At 36.9% G+C, this 21,613-nt stretch overlaps 1 protein-coding gene across 2 annotated transcripts in view; it reads left to right on the forward strand.

The window, feature by feature from the left end:
• MNAT1 (MNAT1 component of CDK activating kinase) overlaps positions 1 to 21,613 on the forward strand; it is a 241,529-nt gene that overhangs the window by 88,848 nt on the left and 131,068 nt on the right. The window contains exon 6 of one of the 2 annotated variants that reach the window (XM_003267767.2): positions 1,411 to 1,536. The exons of the other annotated variant lie outside the window; for it this stretch is intronic. Coding sequence (XP_003267815.1) covers positions 1,411 to 1,536 — 126 coding nt within the window. The remainder of the gene's footprint in view (positions 1 to 1,410; positions 1,537 to 21,613) is intronic. 2 annotated transcript variants of the gene reach the window in all.

Genomic DNA, 21,613 nt, shown 5'->3' on the forward strand with positions numbered 1-21,613 from the left:
TAGAATATAAAAGGTATTCTAGTATATTCTCCTCATACTATATTTCATCACTTTTCCTTCATTATTGTTAAAGCCAGGTCTTAATGATTTTGCTCCTTAATAAGGTTACATCTTATAAATAAATAAAATTTGTGTTCTTCCATTTACTATTAAAAGTTTTAATCTTTGTAACATCGCTCTTGCAAAACACTTCTATTATAAAATCTTGATGTGCAACTTTATTCTAGGACAATTCTATTGAATTAAGTTGCTTATTTGAGTTATTTCTATACTGTAACCTTAAACCAATTCCTTTAAGTCTTAATTAACCACATTTGTGCCTAAAAAATTATTAAGTTGCTAGATTTGGAAAGAAAATTAAAATCTGTATGTTTGCTTCATGCTGTGAAATGTTAACAATAGAGTTTCTTCAGGATCAAATTCTGTGTAGTCACTATTTTAACATCTATAGCCTCTTTGAACAATATGTTTTAGCACATAATCCTGGTATAGGAGATAAAAATGTATTTGACCTTCATCTTTGTTTATAGATACAGAAAATTCTCGATCTCTTTCTCTGTGTGTGTGTTTGTGTGTGTGTGTTTGTATGTGTGTGTAGGAAAGAGAGAGAGAGAGATGTCTTCTTCCTCCTGGTACGTCCTTCTGCATATGTTTTTGGATTCTTATTTAACTGAAAACTCAGAAAGGAAAATGTCTGGATATCATTTAGTTTAGACCTTAGCTCCACAGCACTTCAAAGATGTAAGAGGACTTCTTGTTAAACAGAATAAATAACAGTCTACATATAAAAATTAGTAATTTGCTTATAGTATTAAAATGTGTCTGTGTGCTTAGACTTAATATAAGATATTAAAATGTTTAACTGTCATTTTGTTACTTAAGTTAAAAAACATAGACTTAAATTTTAAAAGTAAGTTAGTAAAGGAGAAAATAAATATACTTTTGGTTGTACTTACAATAGTTTCATTGTGCAAAATAGAACAAGGATCATTTCCAAATGGTCTCAGGTGAAACCTAATGGGAAACAATTTCAAACTGGTCTAAATTTACTGGTAAAAAGAATGCGTCTTAGATAAACATCTGATCTAAGTTATAGTACTTTGTACTACTCTTTTTGTGATTAGCTTATTTTTTTCGTTTTAATAAATGTGGTTGGTTTGCTAGTTGAAATAGGAACTTTTAATGTGGATTTTATAAAAATACTTGTTTGCAGGTTATTTTGATTTATGAGTCTACAACAGCCTTTTCTTATTATGGAATGTTAATATTTTTTGTTAAAGTATCCTCCATAATGTGAATATTTAGTTTGACATGAAATGCTTATGGAAAAGACATAATTTAAAATAAAAGTCTTGTTGTTTTTAGTTTTCCCTTTTTACATTTTTTATTGAACTTGAACTATTCTTACAGGAGAGTTCTGATCTCCCTGTTGCTCTGCTTTTGGCTCAGCATAAAGATAGATCTACCCAATTAGAAATGCAACTTGAGAAACCCAAACCTGTAAAACCAGTGACGTTTTCCACAGGCATCAAAATGGTAAGCCTTATTTTAATTGCTTATTTGAAAGATATTTTTTCAAGGATTATGCTTTATAATTTTACACGATTTCTATAGTAAACCGAAATGTTCAGATGTTTAAGAACAGTGTCTGATCTAGTTTTAGGTGTCTGGAAATATGGATGGGTGCGGTGTGAGGAAAGTGAAACATAATTTTCAGAGTATACAACACACTTTTTTTGTATGTGAATTGGGTTTGTATGACTTTCTTACTATACTTGCATTTTTAAGCTTGTAGTGTAGAAAAAAATTTATAAATATTGTTTGGAGAGTAGTTACAATCTGCAGATATGAAATGGGAAAGCAAATGTATCAATTAGTGTTTTCTTCTAAACAGTCTTCTTCACATATATATTTAAAAAAAATCTGAAAGCCATTTTTAGTTTCTAGACTGATGAGTAGATTAATTTGGGTTTCAAAAAATTTATTTTATATTGTATTGTTATATTTTATTGTTTATTTTAGCATTCAAGGGAAAGATTTTATAAGCCAATGATGTTTTTGTATACTTTTACAGGTTTTTTTTTGTTTAGAAAATATATACTTCGGCATATTCATTTTAACGTGCGTTTAATATTTGGATGTTTGAGATGTAGCCACTCTAAATATGTAACATTCAAATTCCTAATTATCTTTTAAAATAGTCTCATTAGAGTAGTATAAAGTGTGGTTAGAAAAGATAAATGCTTGAGGTGATGGATATCTCAATTACTCTGTTTTGGTTATTACATATTGTATGCATACAGGTATCAAAAGTACCACAAAATATATACAACTACTCTATATCAATTAAAAACTGGTTTTAAAAAAGTTGTGGCAGCGCTACAAAGTCATGGTTACAGATTTGGACTTTGAATCCAAACAGACCTGAGTTCAACTCTCAACAACCCATTTATCCAGCTGCTTGACATGAACAAATTACTTTGCCTTTCTAATAAGCCTTTTTTTCCCATCTATGAAATGGTGATGATAATACCAATCTCATAAACTTGTTGGGAAATACTGTGAACAAAGTGCACAGTATAGTACTTGGCTTATTGTAAGCTCTCAATAATTGAGGTTAGTTTTTATTGATAATAAGGAGTTGATAACACAAATGGCTATACTAATTCCTTAAATCTGTACATATTTTTTATATACATAAAATTCATTTTTATACATAGTTTTAAAATTCAAGATGATGGAGGTTGCAGAATTTTTGTTTGGCTTTTATCATTGTATGCCTGCATTTCAAAGTCAGTGTTAATGACATGCAATATTGAAGTGGTGGGAGTTTACTGGTCTTTTACCAGTAAACTCAGTAATTTTCAAGAATAAAGTCTAGTATTCAGATGACACAATGTAGCTACAAGCCTCAGGAATGTATCCTGTATTGTAAATTGAGCATGATGAGTATGCAAGAACGAATGCCTCAAAACACTATCAAAGTATATTTTAAATTAGAGATAATACTCTAATTTTAAGAGGCAAAGGACCGTTTCTTTCCTTTGACTCCAATGGATAAAGTCATATTTACTCTAATTTTATTGTTGCTTCCACTTTAGCAAATGTGTAGCAGCTGCTCTTGTTTTCTAGTTCTCTTCCTTTTATAGTATGTATAATATTAAAATAAGATCTGGCTTACAGTCTAAGTAGAAGATACAAGAACTCATCTTAAGTCTTTTGCAACTGTTTTTTTTTTTTTTTTTTTTCAGTTGCTGACTATAGAATTTGAAAATCTAGGTACTTTGGTATTAAGTTGGCTCTACTTTAAAATTTATCTTGAATTTACCCACTTCTTTCCACCTCTTATCATCCTAGGATAATTGCCATCATTTCTTTACTGGACTATCGAAGTAACATTCCACCTGGTCTCTCTATTCATCTGTGTACCCCATAATCTTGTCTATAAGCCTTTGGGTGGTTTCCTAAATAAATGAATGATGGTAAATAAGCAATATTAAAAAAATCAGCTCATCACCTCCTTCCTTACTATCTTCCTATGTCTTCCCAGTACACTTAGAATAAAATTCAGAATATTATCTACTTTCTCACCTCTGAGAAAGTGACATTTGTACTAAGAAGTCAATGGTAAAATGGAGTTAGCCATGCAAAAATACAGGCAGAGAAAAGAGCAGTAAAGAAGGCCTAAGGTAAGAAACAGCATTTTCTAGAAACAGACAAAAGATACTGTTAAGAGAATACTTTCCCTACTCTGCCTTGCTCCTTATGCTCAATTCACACTGACCGTTTCACTATTCTATCTAAAGTATCTTTCTCCTTCCCCCATCCACATTATGTTATGCTTTTTAAAATTTTAATATAGAGACAGGGTCTCACTATGTTGCCCAGGCTGGTCTCAAACTCCTGAGCTCAAGTGATCCTCCTGCCTTGGCCTCCAAAAGTGTTAGGATTACAGGCATGGGCTACCACGCCTGGCCTATGTTATGCTTTTTAACCCTTTATAACATATATCACTGTCAGAAAGTGTCTTATGGGTACACTGTTTAATGTTTATCTTTACCACTAGAATATAAATTCTGTGTACCTAGAATGAGGTTTGTCTCTAGTACCTATTTAATGAATGTTCACTGTGGACCTTCATTAAATATTTTTGAATGAATGACTGAATCTTACATATTAGGCTCACATTTAATAGAATGAAGATCCTGAAGTACTTTCAAGTTTCTGTGACTTTATGGTGTTTACTCTGTTTGGAATATACTTAACTGCCTATGAAAACTTTGCTTATAATTTATGCATCGATCAAGTGTGATTTTCATGAACCCTCTTTTGTGTGGAATTTAATTACATATTCTGATGCTTCTCCTAACATTTTGTATGTACTTTTATTATATATTATAGCTCCCGCCTTGTATTGCAATTGGCTATTTTCCATGCCGGTCTCATTTTAGATGAGCTTTCTTAAGGACACAATGTGTTCTGTGACATAACTTTATGTGTTCTTGTGGGGACTAAATATTGTACTATGTAATTATTCAAAAAATTTTTTTGAATAAATTATTCTCATTTTTCTTAACTTCAGAGCATTTTGCTTTGCCATTGGGAGATTCACATTTGGGTCAAGAAGAATTTGATGCAATGTACAGCCAAAATAAAAAAAATTGTTTTTATAGATATATCTAAATTTCCATCACTCTATCACATTTTTACATTTCATTACCAATGAAAATTACAGATTATGTATTTCTCTTCTTCTGTGTTCTTATCTTTCAATTTTTACCTGTGGTACGTTTTGAAATTTATATAACCTGGCTGGACCTCTTAGGTAGTCTTAGTGCTTTTCTTTGGCCTAAAGAGAGGCAGCGTCAAATCTACATCCTTTTTTCAACTAGACAGAGTAGTTGCTGGTGGTCTTTCTGTGTTTCATAATGTTCTGTTTATTTAAAAATGAAATGAATTGGAATGGCCAGATGTAAAAGTTTTTGAAGATCACTGATTAATAAATCTGCTAACCTGAACATGATATGAACAAAATACTCTGCAATGTATTTCCTTGAGGAGGTTAGGAAATATATCCATTGTGGCAAAGTTGCTTCGGCAGCATACTTTTTAAATTATTTATTTATTTTAAATTTATTTTTAGAGACAGGATCTTGTTCTGTTACTTCAAGCTGGAGTGCAGTGGTGAGATCCTAGCTCACTGTAGCCTACCTCTGGGCTCAAGCCATCCTCCTATTGCAGCCTCCCAAGTAACTGGGTTTACAGGCTCACACCACCACTCTGGGCTAATTTTTAAGAATTTCTTTTTTTTTTTTGTAGAGGAGGCAGGGTCTAGTTATGTTGGCCAGGCTGGTCTTAAACTCCTGGTCTCAAGCAATCTTGGAACGCCTCAGCCTTCAAAAGTGCTAGGATTACAGGTGTGAGCCAGTGTGCTCAGGCAGGAGCCTACTTTATTTTTTAGTTTTTTTTTGAGATGAAGTCTCGGTCTTTCGACCAGGCTGGAGTGCAGTGACACAATCTGGACTCACTGCAACCTCTGCCCCCTGGGTTCAAGCGATTGTCCCACCTCATCCTCGCTAGTAGCTGGGACTACAGGTGTGTGCCACCACACCCGGCTATTTTTTGTAATTTTGATAGCAATGGGGTTTCACCATGTTGCCTAGGCTGGTCTGGAACTGCTGAGCTCAAGCCACCTGCCTGCCTTGGCCTCCCAGAGTGTTGGGATTACACTGTGCCCGGCTGAGGAGCACACTTTTAATGATGAAAGAAGTTTCAATCTCAGCTCATCTTGGAACAAATTTAATAAACCTCCCTCTACTCTGCCTTTTAAAGTATTGAATGAAGCGGTGGGTCTTACACCCTGGCTTTAAGGTCAACAATCTTGAAGACTGACGGAGGGATCAAATTCTAAAACTGAAAACTCACTACTTTGAGTACTCTCCCTTTAGCTATCCCTGAATTCTGTGAGAGCTTGTTAGCAGCAGTGCTCTCTGTTTATCTGATTACTTTTGAGTGGGGATTGGGGAGGGGGAAATGTGTTGCACAGATTTTCTTTTTGCCTGAAGGGGTATCTTACCCGAGTTTGTTTGTAATAACGTTTAACATTCTGCAGCGAGGCATATAGAGTTGGAGAGGAAAAAAAATTTCTGTCTTGACATTGCCTTTATGTTCTTCTGAATGTCTTTCTCTGAGTGGTATTTAAGACTTCTGTTACCTTTAATTTTCTTTCTTGCATCATTACCTTTTATATCTAAGAAATCACTGTACTTGTGGGCTGGGCATGGTGGCTCACGCCTATAATCCCAGCACTTTGGGAGGCTGACGTGGACAGATCACCTGAGGTCAGGAGTTTGAGACCAGCCTGGCCAGCATGGCAAAACCCCATCTCTGCTAAAAGTACAAAAATTAGCCAGGCTTGGTGGCAGGCGCTTGTAATCCCAGCTACTTGGGAGGCTGAGGCAGGAAAATCGCTTGAACTAGGGCGGCAGAGGTTGCACTGAGCTGAGATTGTGCCACTGCACCCCAGCCTGGGCAACAAAGTGAGACTCCGTTTCAAAACAAAAACAAAAACAAAAACAAGGCTGGGCGCGGTGGCTCATGTCTGTAATCCCAGCACTTTGGGAGGGCGAAGTGGGTGGATCACAAGATCAGGAGTTGAAGACCACTGTGGCCAAGATGGTGAAACCCGGTGTGTACTAAAAATACGAAAAATTAGCCGGGCACGGTGGCAGGAACCTGTAATTCCAGCTACTTGGGAGGCTGAGGCAGAAGAATCGCTTGAACCAGGGCAGCAGAGGTTGCAGTAAGCTGAGATCAAGCCACTGCACTCCAGCCTGGGCGACAGAGTGAGACTCCATCTCAAAAAAAAAAAAAAGAAATCACCATTCTTACGAGATTGTGATAAATATAAAAATGCCAAGCTTTGATTTGTAAATATATGAATATTTTTCTTTTCCTTTTACGTATCTATTCATTTTTCTCCCCAACTGCCCATCCAGCTACTTTCTTTGAATTTTAAAATTATCTACCTTGTTTGTCATATGTGTGCTAGCTATTAGGTTATAAACATCTTGAGGGCAGAGGCTTCATATTTTAACATAGTTTTATATGATCATGGCTATGTAGGTACTTAAATAATATCAGATATTCATGATCAGTTTCAAACTTTCAAATGTTGGAAGTATTAACACATCTTGAAATAATGTAAAGACAAATACTACTCAGTAAGGAACTACCAAAGTGTTTGAATTAGGAGGCAATAAAGTATAGAAGAAAGAAAATGGGCATAACGGGATTAAATCCCAGCTTTACCGTTATTAGTTATGTTTCCATGGGTAAGATATTGCTTTACTCTTCTGAGTTTGTTTTCTCATTTGGGAAGATGAGAAATGTTAACTTCATATGATTGTTCAGAATATTGAAATCTATACATAAAATGCTAAAGCTGGTGCCCAATGTATGCTAGCCATGTGGTAAATAGTAATAATTAGCAACCATAATGTTACCATTAATGTTTGTTATTTTTTGTAGTTAGATATATAAATGAATTATTTTATAATGCTCTTGAACCAAATGCTGAATATTGTTATAAGTATTCTGTCACATACTTAAGTTATATTACTCTCAATGTGTGTTAAAATATTGGATCACTTACCCCCCATTGGATCAATTCCAGATGGAAAATAGAAAAGTAAAACAATAAAAACATCCTTAAGAAAGTGGGAAAAAAACAAGCCACAAAGTGACAAAAGTTATTTACAACATGTGTAACTAATAAAAGGCTTAGATCCAGAAGGTATAAATAACTCATATATGTGATCTAGAGTCTTGAACAGGCATTTCTAAAAATAGGATAGCCAATCCTCAGCCTCATTAGTGACTGGTGGAAGAATATGTAGATTAAAATCACAACACAGCACTAAATACCCACTAGAATGGCTAAACTGGAAATAAAAATCACAGTTCGTTCAAGGGAAAGGTAAAATTTAGAATGGCATAGTATTTACGTGAATTCATTAATGTCAACTGTTTACTGAATGTGGAGACTGACACAGAATACAGATGAAAGTCTAAATGTTTATGAAGTTAAGTATTTTTATAGTCTTTAGAAAAATCAATCCGGAATGAAGGATGAAAAGTAACATTAAGCAACTATATGCCAGGGGTTGATTTTGTTGAATGCCTGCTATAAGCCAGCATAGTCTGGCTGCTGGATATGCAAGAATACAGACAAAGAATTTGTGACCTATGATAGTTCTTTTTTATAATAGGTATTACTTTCTGTTTTTATATCTTCATAAAATAGATGGTATTCCTATTTTTACAAATGTGAAAACTGTGTCTTTGAGAGGTTAGGTCACATTTAAAAGATGACACTGAAACTCATTCTCTTTCTATTACATCTCATATTTAATTAATGAAAATATTAATAAACTTATACATTCTGATTCAGGTGTCCTCTGAGAGCTAAGATTTGAACTCTTGTTTCTAATAGTGGGCTGATTGTATGAACTAGGTAATTTAAGGGGCAGGAGTCAGCATAATAACTTTCTTTTCCTGATCTGCTCTACTTAAAAAAAGTCAAACACAAAATGAAGTCGGATGTGCTCAACTTGGAGAGGAACCAAGGAAGAATCTATAAATATGATTAAGGTTTCTGGAAATAGATTCTTTGAGATGTGACAGAAAAGACTGAATTTATTTGTTTAATAAACCTGGAGAAAGTTGAAGGGTTCAAAATGGGCATAAAATAATGACTAAGAAATGAGGATTTTATTATTAGATATTCACATAGGTAGGGTTCAGTCAGTCAGTGAACATATTTTGATTAGAAATATTATGAAGGTTGTGCCGGATTTATTATTTGAAGTATATTTTCTAGGAATTAAACTCTCAGGGGGTGGAGGAGTGTTAGGCATAGGGTCTTAGAGAAATTAAGTAATTGTGACTTAAGTATTTAAGAAGGTTCTACTTATCACTATTTTATGCATGAATAGGAGAAACTTTTTTTTTTTTTTTTGAGGCGGAGTCTCACTCTGTCGCCCAGGCTGGAGTGCCGTGGTGCGATCTTGGCTCACTGCAACCTCCGCCTCCTGGGTTCAAGTGATTCTTCTGCCTCAGCCTCCTGCTTAGCTGGAACTACAGGTGCATGCCACCATGCCCGGCTAATTTTTTTTTTGTATTTTCAGTAGAGACGGGGTTTCACCGTACTGGCCAGGCTGGTCTTGAATTCCTGACCTCGTGATCTGCCTGCCTCGGCCTCCCCAAAGTGCTGGGATTATAGGCATGAGCCACCGCACCCGGCCAGAAACTTCATTTTATAGATAATTGTGCCCTCTGTGTGGTGATAGCTTTTGAACTCTTAAAGTGAGAGCTACAACTTTGTTTCTTGGCCAGGTGTTAGTTATTTTGATCTATTTGGTTCAAATCCTGTCAATATAATTATGCAGCCTTCTGCTTCTTTATCATTTTACAAATAATTCTAATTATTTTTACTTAGCTTATGGTTATGGTTACTATTCTTCATTACATCATGCTTAGTTGAACCAGTGAACAGACCTCAAAGTTTTTTTTTTTTTTTTCCCTGATTCATTACTAGATAATTTGTGTCAATAAATATCCATGCAAGTAAATCTTAGTCTTTTGGAAACAAGCGAAGGCACATTGGTCATCTCATAAATTAGGAATGAGATTCTAAGGCTGAGGATCTGGTGCTTCTTCATTCTATTTTGTTTGTATGCAAACTGGAAATAAACTGAGTCACAATGATAACCTATGGATGTCAAAAGATAATGTAAGAATTGTTTTTAAGTAGTTTTGATAGTCTGTGGTTGGTTTGGGGAGTAGTATGGAGAAACATACCATGCATTAACAAAGGAGAAAACTTTTTAAGTATTTTAACCCTGATGTTTGAAGAGTTTAAAAAATATTATCTATGGGTGAGCCAGAAGGGAGCAGAGTACTCATTTGTGATATAAATTGCCTTTTCTGAGTGCAACAGATAGTATTTAGCTGTTTGCTTTCAAGCATTGCATATTCCTCTGAACTCATTGGAAGATCTAACCTTGATAAAATATGTGAGTTATAGAAAATTAATACCCATTCATATCTGAAAAAGAAAATAAAAATTACATTGAGCAGTTATGTCCTATAAAACCATAAGTTTGTGCCAAACAGCTTAGGTGCTTTACCATTTTGCCAAAAAATAAAAAACAAAACTTGACCAAGTGTCATTAATTTATTCTATTTTTAATATGTAATTTGCACTTAGGTAGTAAATCAAAGTATAATAACCAAAGAAGTCATGTGCCCATTCTCAAGTCTTGTGATATGCACATAGTATTAATTTGAATCTATAAAGGTATTTTGAAATGTAAATCAAATTAATAGTCTTATCAGATCTTATTATGGCATATAATTAACTAGGTGAGTATCAGGTGATTACTTTCTCTTAGCTTTTAAATGTCTCCAGTTATGTTATTTCACTAAGGTTAGCAGTATATTCTAATTTTCACATGGATATCCCTGAAGAGTTACATGTAAGTAAATAGAAATTTTGTTAATTCCATTCTATTTTAAAGAAAATGGAGGTTCTTAAAACTTAAGATAATCCTTGGTGAGTATTTTAATGCGACCTAAATAAAATTTTTATGAAATGAATAGCTTCATGATTAAAACTGTAAATTTGAATTTTGTTATTTCAGAATTGTTTAAAACAGGTCGTCCTTATGATATTATTAGAGGTTTGAATTGTGGCTTCTCTACTATATATACACTAATTGTTTGGCCTTGGGCAAATCACTTTACCTCTTTAAGCCTTAATTACTCAACTCTTAAAAAAGAGATTATGCCTACATTGTAGAGTTCCTGAGTATTTTGTGAAATAATTTTATAAAACTCTCAGGATGCCTGGCTTGTTGTAAAGATACTAAGTATAAATAGGTATAGATACAAATCAAAACTACAATAGACCAGTAAATTGTGATTGAAGGTAGGGTTTGTGACTTATAACTGTTAATTTTGTACCATGTATTTTTTACTAGTTATTTTATCTATAGACTCCTATATAGTAGGAAAAAAAACAACTCATTTTCCCCTGCTACACACACTCAGCACAGAACACTTTTGGTCACCAAAATGTGGTTTTTTTTTTTTTTGGTTGTTATTTCGTTTTCTTTTCTGTACCACACCAAGCAGTTCTGCAGCAGACACCAATACGATTTCCTACAGTTTAACCCAATTCTGACACTAAGTGGAATTAGTGCAAACCCCACCGGGTAAGATCCCAGTACCACACAACTGCTCCCAACTTCAGACATCAATCGAAAGCTCCAGGTGGTAACCTGTGCTGTTGACTAACTGGCTATAAATTGAAGGTTCCCACGATCCCTTCCTGTGGTTCAGTTATTTGCTAGAGTGGCTCACGGAACTTTGGGAAACACTTATGTCTACTGGTTTATTATAAAGAATATTACAAAGGATACGGATGGTCAGCTAGATGGAAAAGATGCATAGGGCAAGGTATGTGGGAAGGGACGTGCATCTTCCATGCCCTCTCAGGGTGGGCTACCATCCTAGCACCTCCATGTGTTCAGCAACCTGGAGGCTCCATGAATCCCGTCCTTTTGGGTTTTTATGGAGGCTTCTTTCCTATATCCAAGATTGATAAATCACTGGCCACTGGTGATTAACTCAACCTCCTGCCCCTCACCTCTTCCCAGAGGTTGGTGGAACTGAAAGTTCCCAACACTCTAATTACAAAGTTGGTTCCCTTTGCAATAAGCCCCTGTCCTGAGGCTATCCGGGACCACCCAGCCATCTTATTAGCATACAAAAAGACACCATTTTGGAGACTACAAAGGTTTTAGGAGATGAGTACCAGGAAATGGGATGAAAACCATTTGTATTTCTTATCATAAATCACAATATTACAAGCCCCAAATGCCTAATAACTCTTATATATTTCTATATTTGTAGGTAACAATTCAATTGTTCTATGGATATATAAATGAAAAAACTGAAAAATTTAGTGTCAATAGTTGGGAAAATTCACAAATAATGAATTATACACTATGAGTTTTATGTAATATTCTTTCCTTTACCACGGTAAAGGAAAAATTGTTAATGGTCAAACTGTTGGCTTCAGAATTTATGGCAGTGGTTGAATTTATTCCAGAAAATTTGTCTCATAATCTGTCTAGACATGAGCATAGGCAGAAATAATGAGTCTGGATTTTCAGTTATATCAATTACTTTGTAATGAGGACAAGGTAAAATCAGTATTCTATGAGTGGTGGGAAGCTTTGATTCTTTTAGTCCCACTGAGGGTAACATTAAAGATGCTTGCAAATGCAGAAATATTCTTAGCCTAGGATGTAGAAATAATGGTTTTCTGCTTAATTTATGAAACAAACATTTTCCTACAAGGTATTCTACATACTGTATACTGCATTGCTTAATGTAATGAGGCAGATTTTCAGCTTTATAGATAATTATATTGAGTGCCTATCTGTTTATCAGTAGGGTTTTATCAAGTTCCTATAACATTTGCAAAGCAGTGGTTGCTGTTGGTGTTGCGGATATAGTAATTTTACAAGACTTAGAATTAGGGAAAAAGAAGGAAGATGTGTTTCAATCAGTCTCTGAACATTAATTCACTTAATCTTGAAAACTATCCTGTAGGGTTGATAGTGGTATTCTCATTTATGAGGAATGGAGTATGGAAGACTTAAATTAAACCTAGAGAAACGTAGAGTTTCAGAAAAATGGAAAGGACAAAGGCATTTCACATTTAAAAATAAGTATGTGTGAGAATTCTTAGCAAAAGAATGGAGGGTATGAATTTAGCCAAGTTTATTCCATAGTTTTCAGTCAGGAATTTTCTTCTGATGAACTTGCACACTAATTTCAAAACACACATTCATTCTTTGGTTCCTAGAAGGTTATATGAAATTCAGATACATAGAGTCACTTTGATGTGTTAGAGCTTTTTACTAGTTAGTAATCTGTTGAGTAAGTTAAGGGACACTAAAATTTAGTATTTGTAAATGTTGAAATAAATTTTCTTTTTTTGGTGATTGCTTAGGGCTATGATTCAGTATTTTCCCGAGAAGTCCGGCTGCCACAAATGTTTGGGAATCTTAAAAGGCTCCATCTGCAAATGCTCATGACCAGATATTTCCTGCAATGATTTTTAATGTAATACTTTAATTTTTCAGCTAAGCAGACTTAGTTTTCCTTTGTAATTTTATCAATTCACCATCAGTATTGCCTTAACTGTGGTTTTTGTGTTACTATTATGTAGGAAATAATATTAGGTTTTTCTTTGGTTGATCATTTTGTTATATAATTCCTATACAATTTTTATTGCTATTTATTTTGGTCCTCACCACTTCTTCTACTTTTTTTTTTTTTTTTTTTAAATCACAGATTGTTTATGTATCAGAATACAATTTGCCACAACTTCAGGGGCTGTGGTTAAGTTTGAAAACCAAGGATTTTTGTACATTGATTTTGTATACTGAGACTTTGGTGAAGTTGCTAATCAGCTTAAGGAGATTTTGGGCTGAGACGATGGGGTTTTCTAGATAAACAATCATGTCATCTACAAAAAGGGACAATTTGACTTCCTCTTTTCCTAATTGAATACCCGTTATTTCCTTCTCCTGCCCGATTGCTCTGGCCAGAACTTCCAGCACTATATTGAATAGGAGTGGTGAGAGAGGGCATCCCTGTCTTGTGCCAGTTTTCAAAGGGAATGCTTCCAGTTTTTGCCCATTCAGTATGATATAAATGGTGCTGGGAAAACTGGCTAGCCATATGTAGAAAGCTGAAACTGGATCCCTTCCTTACACCTTATACAAAAATTAATTCAAGATGGATTAAAGACTTAAATGTTAGACCTAAAACCATTAAAATCCTGCAAGAAAACCTAGGCAATACCATTCAGGACATAGGCTTGGGCAAGGACTTCATGTCTAAAACACCAAAAGCAATGGCAACAAAAGCCAAAATTGACAAATGGGATCTCATTAAACTAAAGAGCTTCTGCACAGCAAAAGAAACTACCATCAGAGTGAACAGGCAACCTACAGAATGGGAGAAAATTTTTGCAACCTACTCATCTGACAAAGGGCTAATATCCAGAATCTACAATGAACTCAAACAAATTTACAAGAAAAAAAAAAAACAACCCCATCAAAAAGTGGGCAAAGGACATGAACAGACACTTCTCAAAAGAAGACATTTATGCAGCCAAAAAACACATGCAAAAATGCTCATCATCACTGGCCATCAGTGAAATGCAAATCAAAACCACAATGAGATACCATCTCACACCAGTTAGAATGGCCATCATTAAAAAGTCAGGAAACAACAGGTGCTGGAGAGGATGTGGAGAAATAGGAACACTTTTACACTGTTGGTGGGACTGTAAACTAGTTCAACCATTGTGGAAGTCAGTGTGGTGATTCCTCAAGGATCTAGAACTAGAAATACAATTTGACCCAGCCATCCCATTACTGGGTATATACCCAAAGGACTATAAATCATGCTGCTATAAAGACACATGCACATGTATGTTTATTGCGGCACTATTCACAATAGCAAAGACTTGGAACCAACCCAAATGTCCAACAACAATAGACTGGATTAAGAAAATGTGGCACATACACACCATGGAATACTATGCAGCCATAAAAAATGATGAGTTCATGTCCTTTGTAGGGATATGGATGAAACTGGAAAACATCATTCTCAGTAAACTATCGCAAGGACAAAAAACCAAACACCACATGTTCTCACTCATAGGTGGGAATTGAACAGTGAGAACTCATGGACACAGGAAGGGGAACATCACACTCCGGGGACTGTTGTGGGGTGGGGAGAGGGGGGAGGGACAGCATTAAGAGATATACCTAATGCTAAATGACGAGTTAATGGGTGCAGCAAAACAACATGGCACATGGATACATATGTAACAAACCTGCACATTGTGCACATGTACCCTAAAACCTAAAGTATAATAATAAAAAAATAAAATAAAATAAAACCAAGGATTACATTCAGTTATTTTTGCATACTCTCTAACTTTCTTAAACATACTCAACTGAATGGATACATTCCCATTCTGTCAGTGCCCTGCCTCCTGTTAACATTTTTCTACACTAGAAGCTCTTCCCATTTTTGCTGAGTGTCTGGCATCTTTTCCCAGCCTCCATTCCTAATGGTGGCTACAGCTAAGAATATATTGCTGCTTTCTTTTGTTCCTTTTTTTTTTTTTCCAGTACATTTAATTTCTGGGATACATGTGCAGAACGTGGAGGTTTGTTACATAGGTATACACGAGCCATGGTAGTTTGCTGTACCCATCAACCCATCATCTACATTAGGTATTTCTTCTAATGCTATCCCTCCCCTAGCTTCCCACCCACCAGCAGGCCCTGGTATGTGATGTTCCCCTCCCTGTGTCCACGTGTTCTCATTGTTCAACTCCCACTTATGAGTGAGAACATGTGGTGTTAGTTTTCTGTTCCTGTGTTAGTTTGCTGAGAATGATGGTTTCCAGCTTCATCCATGTCCTTGCAAAGGACATGACCTCATTGTTTTTTATGGCTACATAGTATTCCATGGCATATATGTGCCACATTTTCTTCATCCAGTCTATCATTGATGGGCATTTGTGTTGGTTCCAAGTCTTTGCTATTGTGAATAGTGCTGCAATAAACATGTGTGCATGTGTCTGTATAGTAGAATGATTTATAATCCTTTGGGTATATACCCAGTAATGGGATTGCTGGGTCAAATGGTATTTCTGATCCTAGATCCTTGCGGAATTGCCACACTGTCTTCCACAATGGTTGAATTAATTTACACTCCCACCAACAGTGTAAAAGCATTCCTATTTCTCCACACCCTCTCTAGCATCTGTTGTTTCCTGACTTTTTAATGATCTCCATTCTAACTGGCATGAGATGGTATCTCATTGTGGTTTTGATTTGCATTTCTCTAATGAACAGTGATGATGAGCTTTTTTTCATGTGTTTGTGGGCTGCATAAATGTCTTGTTTTGAGAAGTGTCTGTTCATATCCTTTGCCCACTTTTTGATAGGATTGTTTGTTTTTTTCTTGTAAATTTGTATAAGTTCCTTGTGGATTCCAAATATTAGCCCTTTGTCAGATAGATAGATTGCAAAAATTTTTTCCCATTTCATGGGTTGCCTATTCACTCTGATGACAGCTTCTTTTGCTGTGCAGAAGCTCTTTAGTTTCATTAGATCCCATTTGTCAGTTTTGGCCGTTGCCATTACTTTTGGTGTTTTAGTCATGAAGTCTTTGCCCATGCGTATGTCCTAAATGATATTACCTAGGTTTTCTTTCAGGGTTTTTATGGTTTTAGGTCTTACGTTTAAGTCTTTAATCCATCTTGAGTTAATTTTTGTGTAAGTTGTAAGGAAGGGGTCCAGTTTCAGTTTCCTGCATATGGCTAGCCAGTTTTCCTGGCACCATTTATTAAGTAGGGAATCCTTTCCCTATTGCTTGTTTTTGTGAGGTTTGTCAAAGATCAGATGGTTGTAGATGTGTGGCATTATTTTTGAGGCCTCTTTTCTGTTCCATTGGTCTATATATCTGTTTTGGTACCAGTACCATGTTGTTTTAGTTACTGTAGCCTTGTAGTATAGTTTGAAGTCAGGTAGCGTGATGGCTCCAGCTTTGTTCTTTTTGCTTAGGATTGTCTTGATTTTATACAGACTTTTTTTTTTGGTTCCATATGAAATGTAAGTAGTTTTTTCTAATTCTTTGAAGAAAATTAATGGTACCTTGATGGGGACAGGATTGACTGTGAATTACTTTGGGCAGTATGGCCTTTTTCATGATATTGACTCTTCCTATCCATGAGCATGGAATTTCTTTCCATTTGTTTGTGTCCTCTCTTATTTCCTTGAGCAGTGATTTGTAGTTCTCCTTGAAGAGGTCCTTCACATCCCTCTTAAGTTATATTCCTAGGTATTTTGTTCTATTTGTGGCAGTTGTGAATGGGAGTTCACTCATGATTTGGTTCTCTGCTTGTCTATTGTTGTTGTATAGGAATGCTTGTGACTTTTGCACATTGATTTTGTATCCTGAGACTTTGCTGAAGTTGCTTATCAGCTTAAGGAGTTTTTTGGCTGAGATGATGGGGTTTTCTAAATATACAATCATGTCATCTGCAAACAGAGACAATTTGACTTCCTCTCTTCCTATTTGAATACTCTTTATTTCTTTCTCTTGCCTGATTGTCCTGGCCAGAACTACCAGTACTATGTTGAATAGGAGTATTGAGAGAGGGCATCCTTGTCTTGTGCCAGTTTTCAGAGGGAATGCTTCCAGCTTTTGCCCATTCAGTATGATATTGGCTATGGGTTTGTCATAAGTAGCTCTTGTTATTTTGAGATACATTCCATCAATACCTAGTTTATTGAGCGTTTTTAGCATGAAGGGGTATTGAATTTTATTGAAGGCCTTTTGTGCATCTATTGAGAAAATCATGTGTTTTTTGTCATTGGTTCTGTTTATGTGATTGATTACATTTTTTGATTTGCATATGTTGAACCAGCCTTGCATCGCAGGGATGAAGCCGACTTGATTGTGGTGGATAAGGTTTTGGATGTGCTGGTGGATTCAGTTTGCCAGTATTTTATTGAGAATTTTTGCATCAATGTTCATTGGGGATATTGGCCTGAAATTTTCTTTTTTTGTTGTGTCTCTGCCACATTTTGGTATCAGGATGACACTGGTTTCATAAAATGGGTTAGGGAGGAGTGTCTCATTTTCTATTGTTTGGTATAGTTTCAGGAGGAATGGTACCAGCTCCCCTTTGTACCTCTGGTAGAATTCAGCTGTGAATCTGTGTGTTCCTGGGCTTTTTTTGGTTGGTAGGCTATTAATTACTGCCTCCATTTCAGAACTTGTTATTGGTCTATTCAGGGATTTGACTTCTTCCTGGTTTAGTCTTGGGAGGGTGTATGTGTCCAGGAATTTATCCATTTCTTGTAGACTTTCTAGTTTATCTTCATAGAGGTGTTTACAGTGTTCTCTGATGGTAGTTTGTATTTCTGTGGGAGCAGTGGTGACATTCTCTTCATCAATTTTTGTTGTGTCTATTTGATTCTTCTCTCTTGTTTATTAGTCTGGCTAATGGTCTATCTTTTTCGTTAATCTTTTCAAAAAACCAGCTCCTGTATTCATTGATTTTTTTGAAGGGTTTTTCGTGTCTGGATCTCCTTTAGTTCTGCTCTGATTTTAGTTATTTCCTGTCTTCTGCTAGCTTTTGAATTTCTTTGGCTTTCTTCTCTAGTTCTTTTAATTGTGATGTTAGTGTGTCGATTTTAGATGTTTCCCACTTCATACTGCCATAAATTTCCCTTTTAACATTGCTTTAGCTGTGTCCCAGAGATTCTGGTACGTTGTGTCTTTGTTCTCATTGGTTCAAAGAACTTCTTTATTTCTGTATTAATTTCGTTATTTACCCAGTAGTCATTGAGGAGCAGGTTGTTCACTTTCCATGTAGTTTGGCAGTTTTGAGTGAGTTTCTTAATCCTGAGTTCTAATTTGATTGCACTGGTGTGTGAGAGACCGTTTGTTATGATTTTCATTCTTTTGCATTTGCTGAGAAGTGTTTAACTTCCAATTATGTAGTCAATTTTAGAATAAGTGCTATGTGGCACTGAGAAGAATGTAGATTCTGTGGACTTGAGGTGGAGAGTTCTGTAGATGTCTGCTAGGTCTGCTTTCTCTAGAGCTAGTTCAAGTCCTGTATATCTTTCTTAATTTTTTGTGGTGTTGATCAGTCTAAAATTGACAGTGGGGTGTTAAAGTCTCCCACTATTGAGAGGGAGTTTGTGTGGGAGTCTAAGTCTCTTTGTAGGTCTCTAAGAACTTGCTTTATGAATCTGGGTGCTCCTATATTGGGTGCATATATATTTAGGATAGTTAGCTCTTCTTGTTGCATTGATCCCTTTACCATTATGTAGTGCCCTTCCTTCCTTCCTTCCTTCCTTCCTTCCTTCCTTCCTTCCTTCCTTCCTTCCTTCCTCCCTCCCTCCCTCCCTCCCTCCCTCCCTCCCTCGTTCATTCGTTCGTTCGTTCGTTCAAAGTCACTTATATCAGAGTCTAGGATTTCAGGCCCGGCTTTTTTTTGCTTTCCATTTGCTTGGTAAATATTCCTCCATCCCTTTATTTTGAGCCTATGTGTTTCTTTGCACGTGAGATGGATCTCCTGAATACAGCAGACCGATGGTTCTTGACTCTTTATCCAATTTGCCAGCCTGTGTCTTTTAATTGGGGCATTTAGCCTGTTTACATTTACGATTAACATTGTTATGTGTGAATTTGATCCTGTCATCATGATGCTAGCTGGTTATTTTGCCTGTTAGTTGATGCAGTTTCTTCATAGTGTTGATGGTCTTTACAATTTGCTTTGTTTTTGCCCGTACCAGTGTTTTCTTTCCATATTTAGTGCTTCCTTCAGGAGCTCTTGTAAGGCAGGCCTGGTGATGACAGAATCTCTCAGCATTTGCTTCTCTGTAAAGGATTTTATTTCCTCTTCACTTACGAAGCTTAGTTTGGCTGGATATAAAATTCTGGGTTGAAATTTCTTTTCTTTAAGAATGTTGCATATTGGCCCCCACTTCTTCTGGCTTGTAGGTTTTCTGCAGAGAGATCTGCTGTTAGTCTGATGGGCTTCAAGGATAACCTGACCTTTCTTTCTGGCTGCCCTTAGCATTTTTCCTTCATTTCAACCTTGGTGAATCTGATGATTATGTGTTTTTGGGGTTGCTCTTTTCGAGGATTATCTTTGTGGTGGTCTCTGTATTTTCTGAATTTGAATGTTGGCCTGCCTTGCTAGGTTGGGGAAATTCTCCTGAATAATATCCTGAGGAGTGTTTTCCAGCTTGGTTCCGTTCTCTCTGTCACTTTCAGGTACACCAGTCAAATGTAGGTTTGGTCTTTTCACATAGTCCCATATTTCTTGGAGGCTTTGTTCATTCCTTTTCATTATTTTTTTCTCTAATTTTGTCTTCATGCTTTGTTTCATTAAATTGATCTTCTATCTCTGATATCCTTTCTTCCCCTTGATCGATTTGGTTATTGATACTTTTGTATGCCTCACGAAGTTTTTGTGCTGTGTTTTTCAGCTCCATCAGGTCATTTATGTTCTTCTCTAAACTGCTTATTCTGGTTAGCAATTCCTCTAACCTTTTTTCAAGGTTCTTAGCTTCCTTGCATTGGGTTATAACATGCTTCTTCAGCTCAGAGGAGTTTGTTATTACCCACCTTGTGAAGCCTACTTCTGTCGATTCGTCAAACTCATTCTCTGTCCAGTTTGTTCCCTTGCTGGTGAGGAGTTGTGATCCTTTGGAGGAGAAGAGGCGTTATGCTTTTTGGAATTTTCAGCCTTTTGGCACTGGTTTTTCCTCATCTTCGTGGATTTATCTACCTTTGGTGTCTGATGTTGGTGACCTTCGGATGGGGTTTTTGTGTGGACATCCTTTTTGTTGATGTTGATGCTATTCTTTTCTGTTTGTTAATTTTCCTTCTAACAGACAGGCCCCTCTGCTGCAGGTCTGCTGGAGTTTGTTGGAGGTCCACTCCAGGCCCTGTTTGCCTGGGTATCCCCAGCGGAGGCTGCAGAACAGCAAAGATTGCTGGCTCTTCCTTCCTTTGGAAGCTTCGTCCCAGAGGGGCACTGGCTAGATGCCAGACAGAGCTCTCCGGTATGAGGTGTTTTTAAACCCCTGTTGGGAGGTGTCTCCCAAATCAGGAGGCACGGAGGTCAGGGACCCACTTGAGGAGGCAGTCTGTCCCTTAGCAGAGCTTGAGTGCTGTGCCAGGAGATCTACTGCTCTCTTCAGAGCTGGCAGGCAGGAACGTTTATGTCTGCTGAAGCTGCACCCGTAGACTCCCCTTCCCCCAGATGCTCTGTCCTAGGGAGATGGGAGTTTTACCTATAAGCCCCTTACTGGGGCTGCTGCCTTTCTTTCAGAGATACCCTGCCAAGAGAGGAGGAATCTAGAGAGGCAATCAGGCTACAGCAGCTTTGTGGCACTGCCAAACTTCCCTGATGCTTTGTTTACACTGTGAGGGGAAAATCACCTACTCAAGCCTTAGTAATGATGGATGCCCCTATCCCCACCAAGCTCAAGTGTCCCAGTTCGACTTCAGACTGTTGTGCTGGCAGTGAGAATTTCAAGCCAGTGTTTCTTAGCTTGCTGGGCTCCGTGGGGGTGGGATCCGCTGAGCTAGACCACTTGGCTCCCTGGCTTCAGCCCCCTTTCCAGGGGAGTGAATGGTTCTGTCTTGCTGTTATTCCAGGCACCACTGGGTTATGAAAAAAGAAACTGCAGCTAGCTCAGTGTCTGTCCAAATGGCCGCCCAGTTTTGTGCTTGAAACCCAGGGCCCTGGTGGCCTAGGCACCTGAGGGAATCTCTTGGTCTGTGGGTTGCAAAGACCGTGGGAAAAGCATAGTATCTTGGCTGGAGGGCACTGTTCCTCATGGTGCAGTCGCTCATGGCTTCCTTTGGCTAGGGGAGGGAGTTCCCTGACCCCATATGCTTCCTGGGTGAGGCGATGCCC

Source organism: Nomascus leucogenys, chromosome 1a, assembly GCF_006542625.1.
Source record: "Nomascus leucogenys isolate Asia chromosome 1a, Asia_NLE_v1, whole genome shotgun sequence".
NCBI classification, from domain to species: domain Eukaryota; kingdom Metazoa; phylum Chordata; class Mammalia; order Primates; family Hylobatidae; genus Nomascus; species Nomascus leucogenys.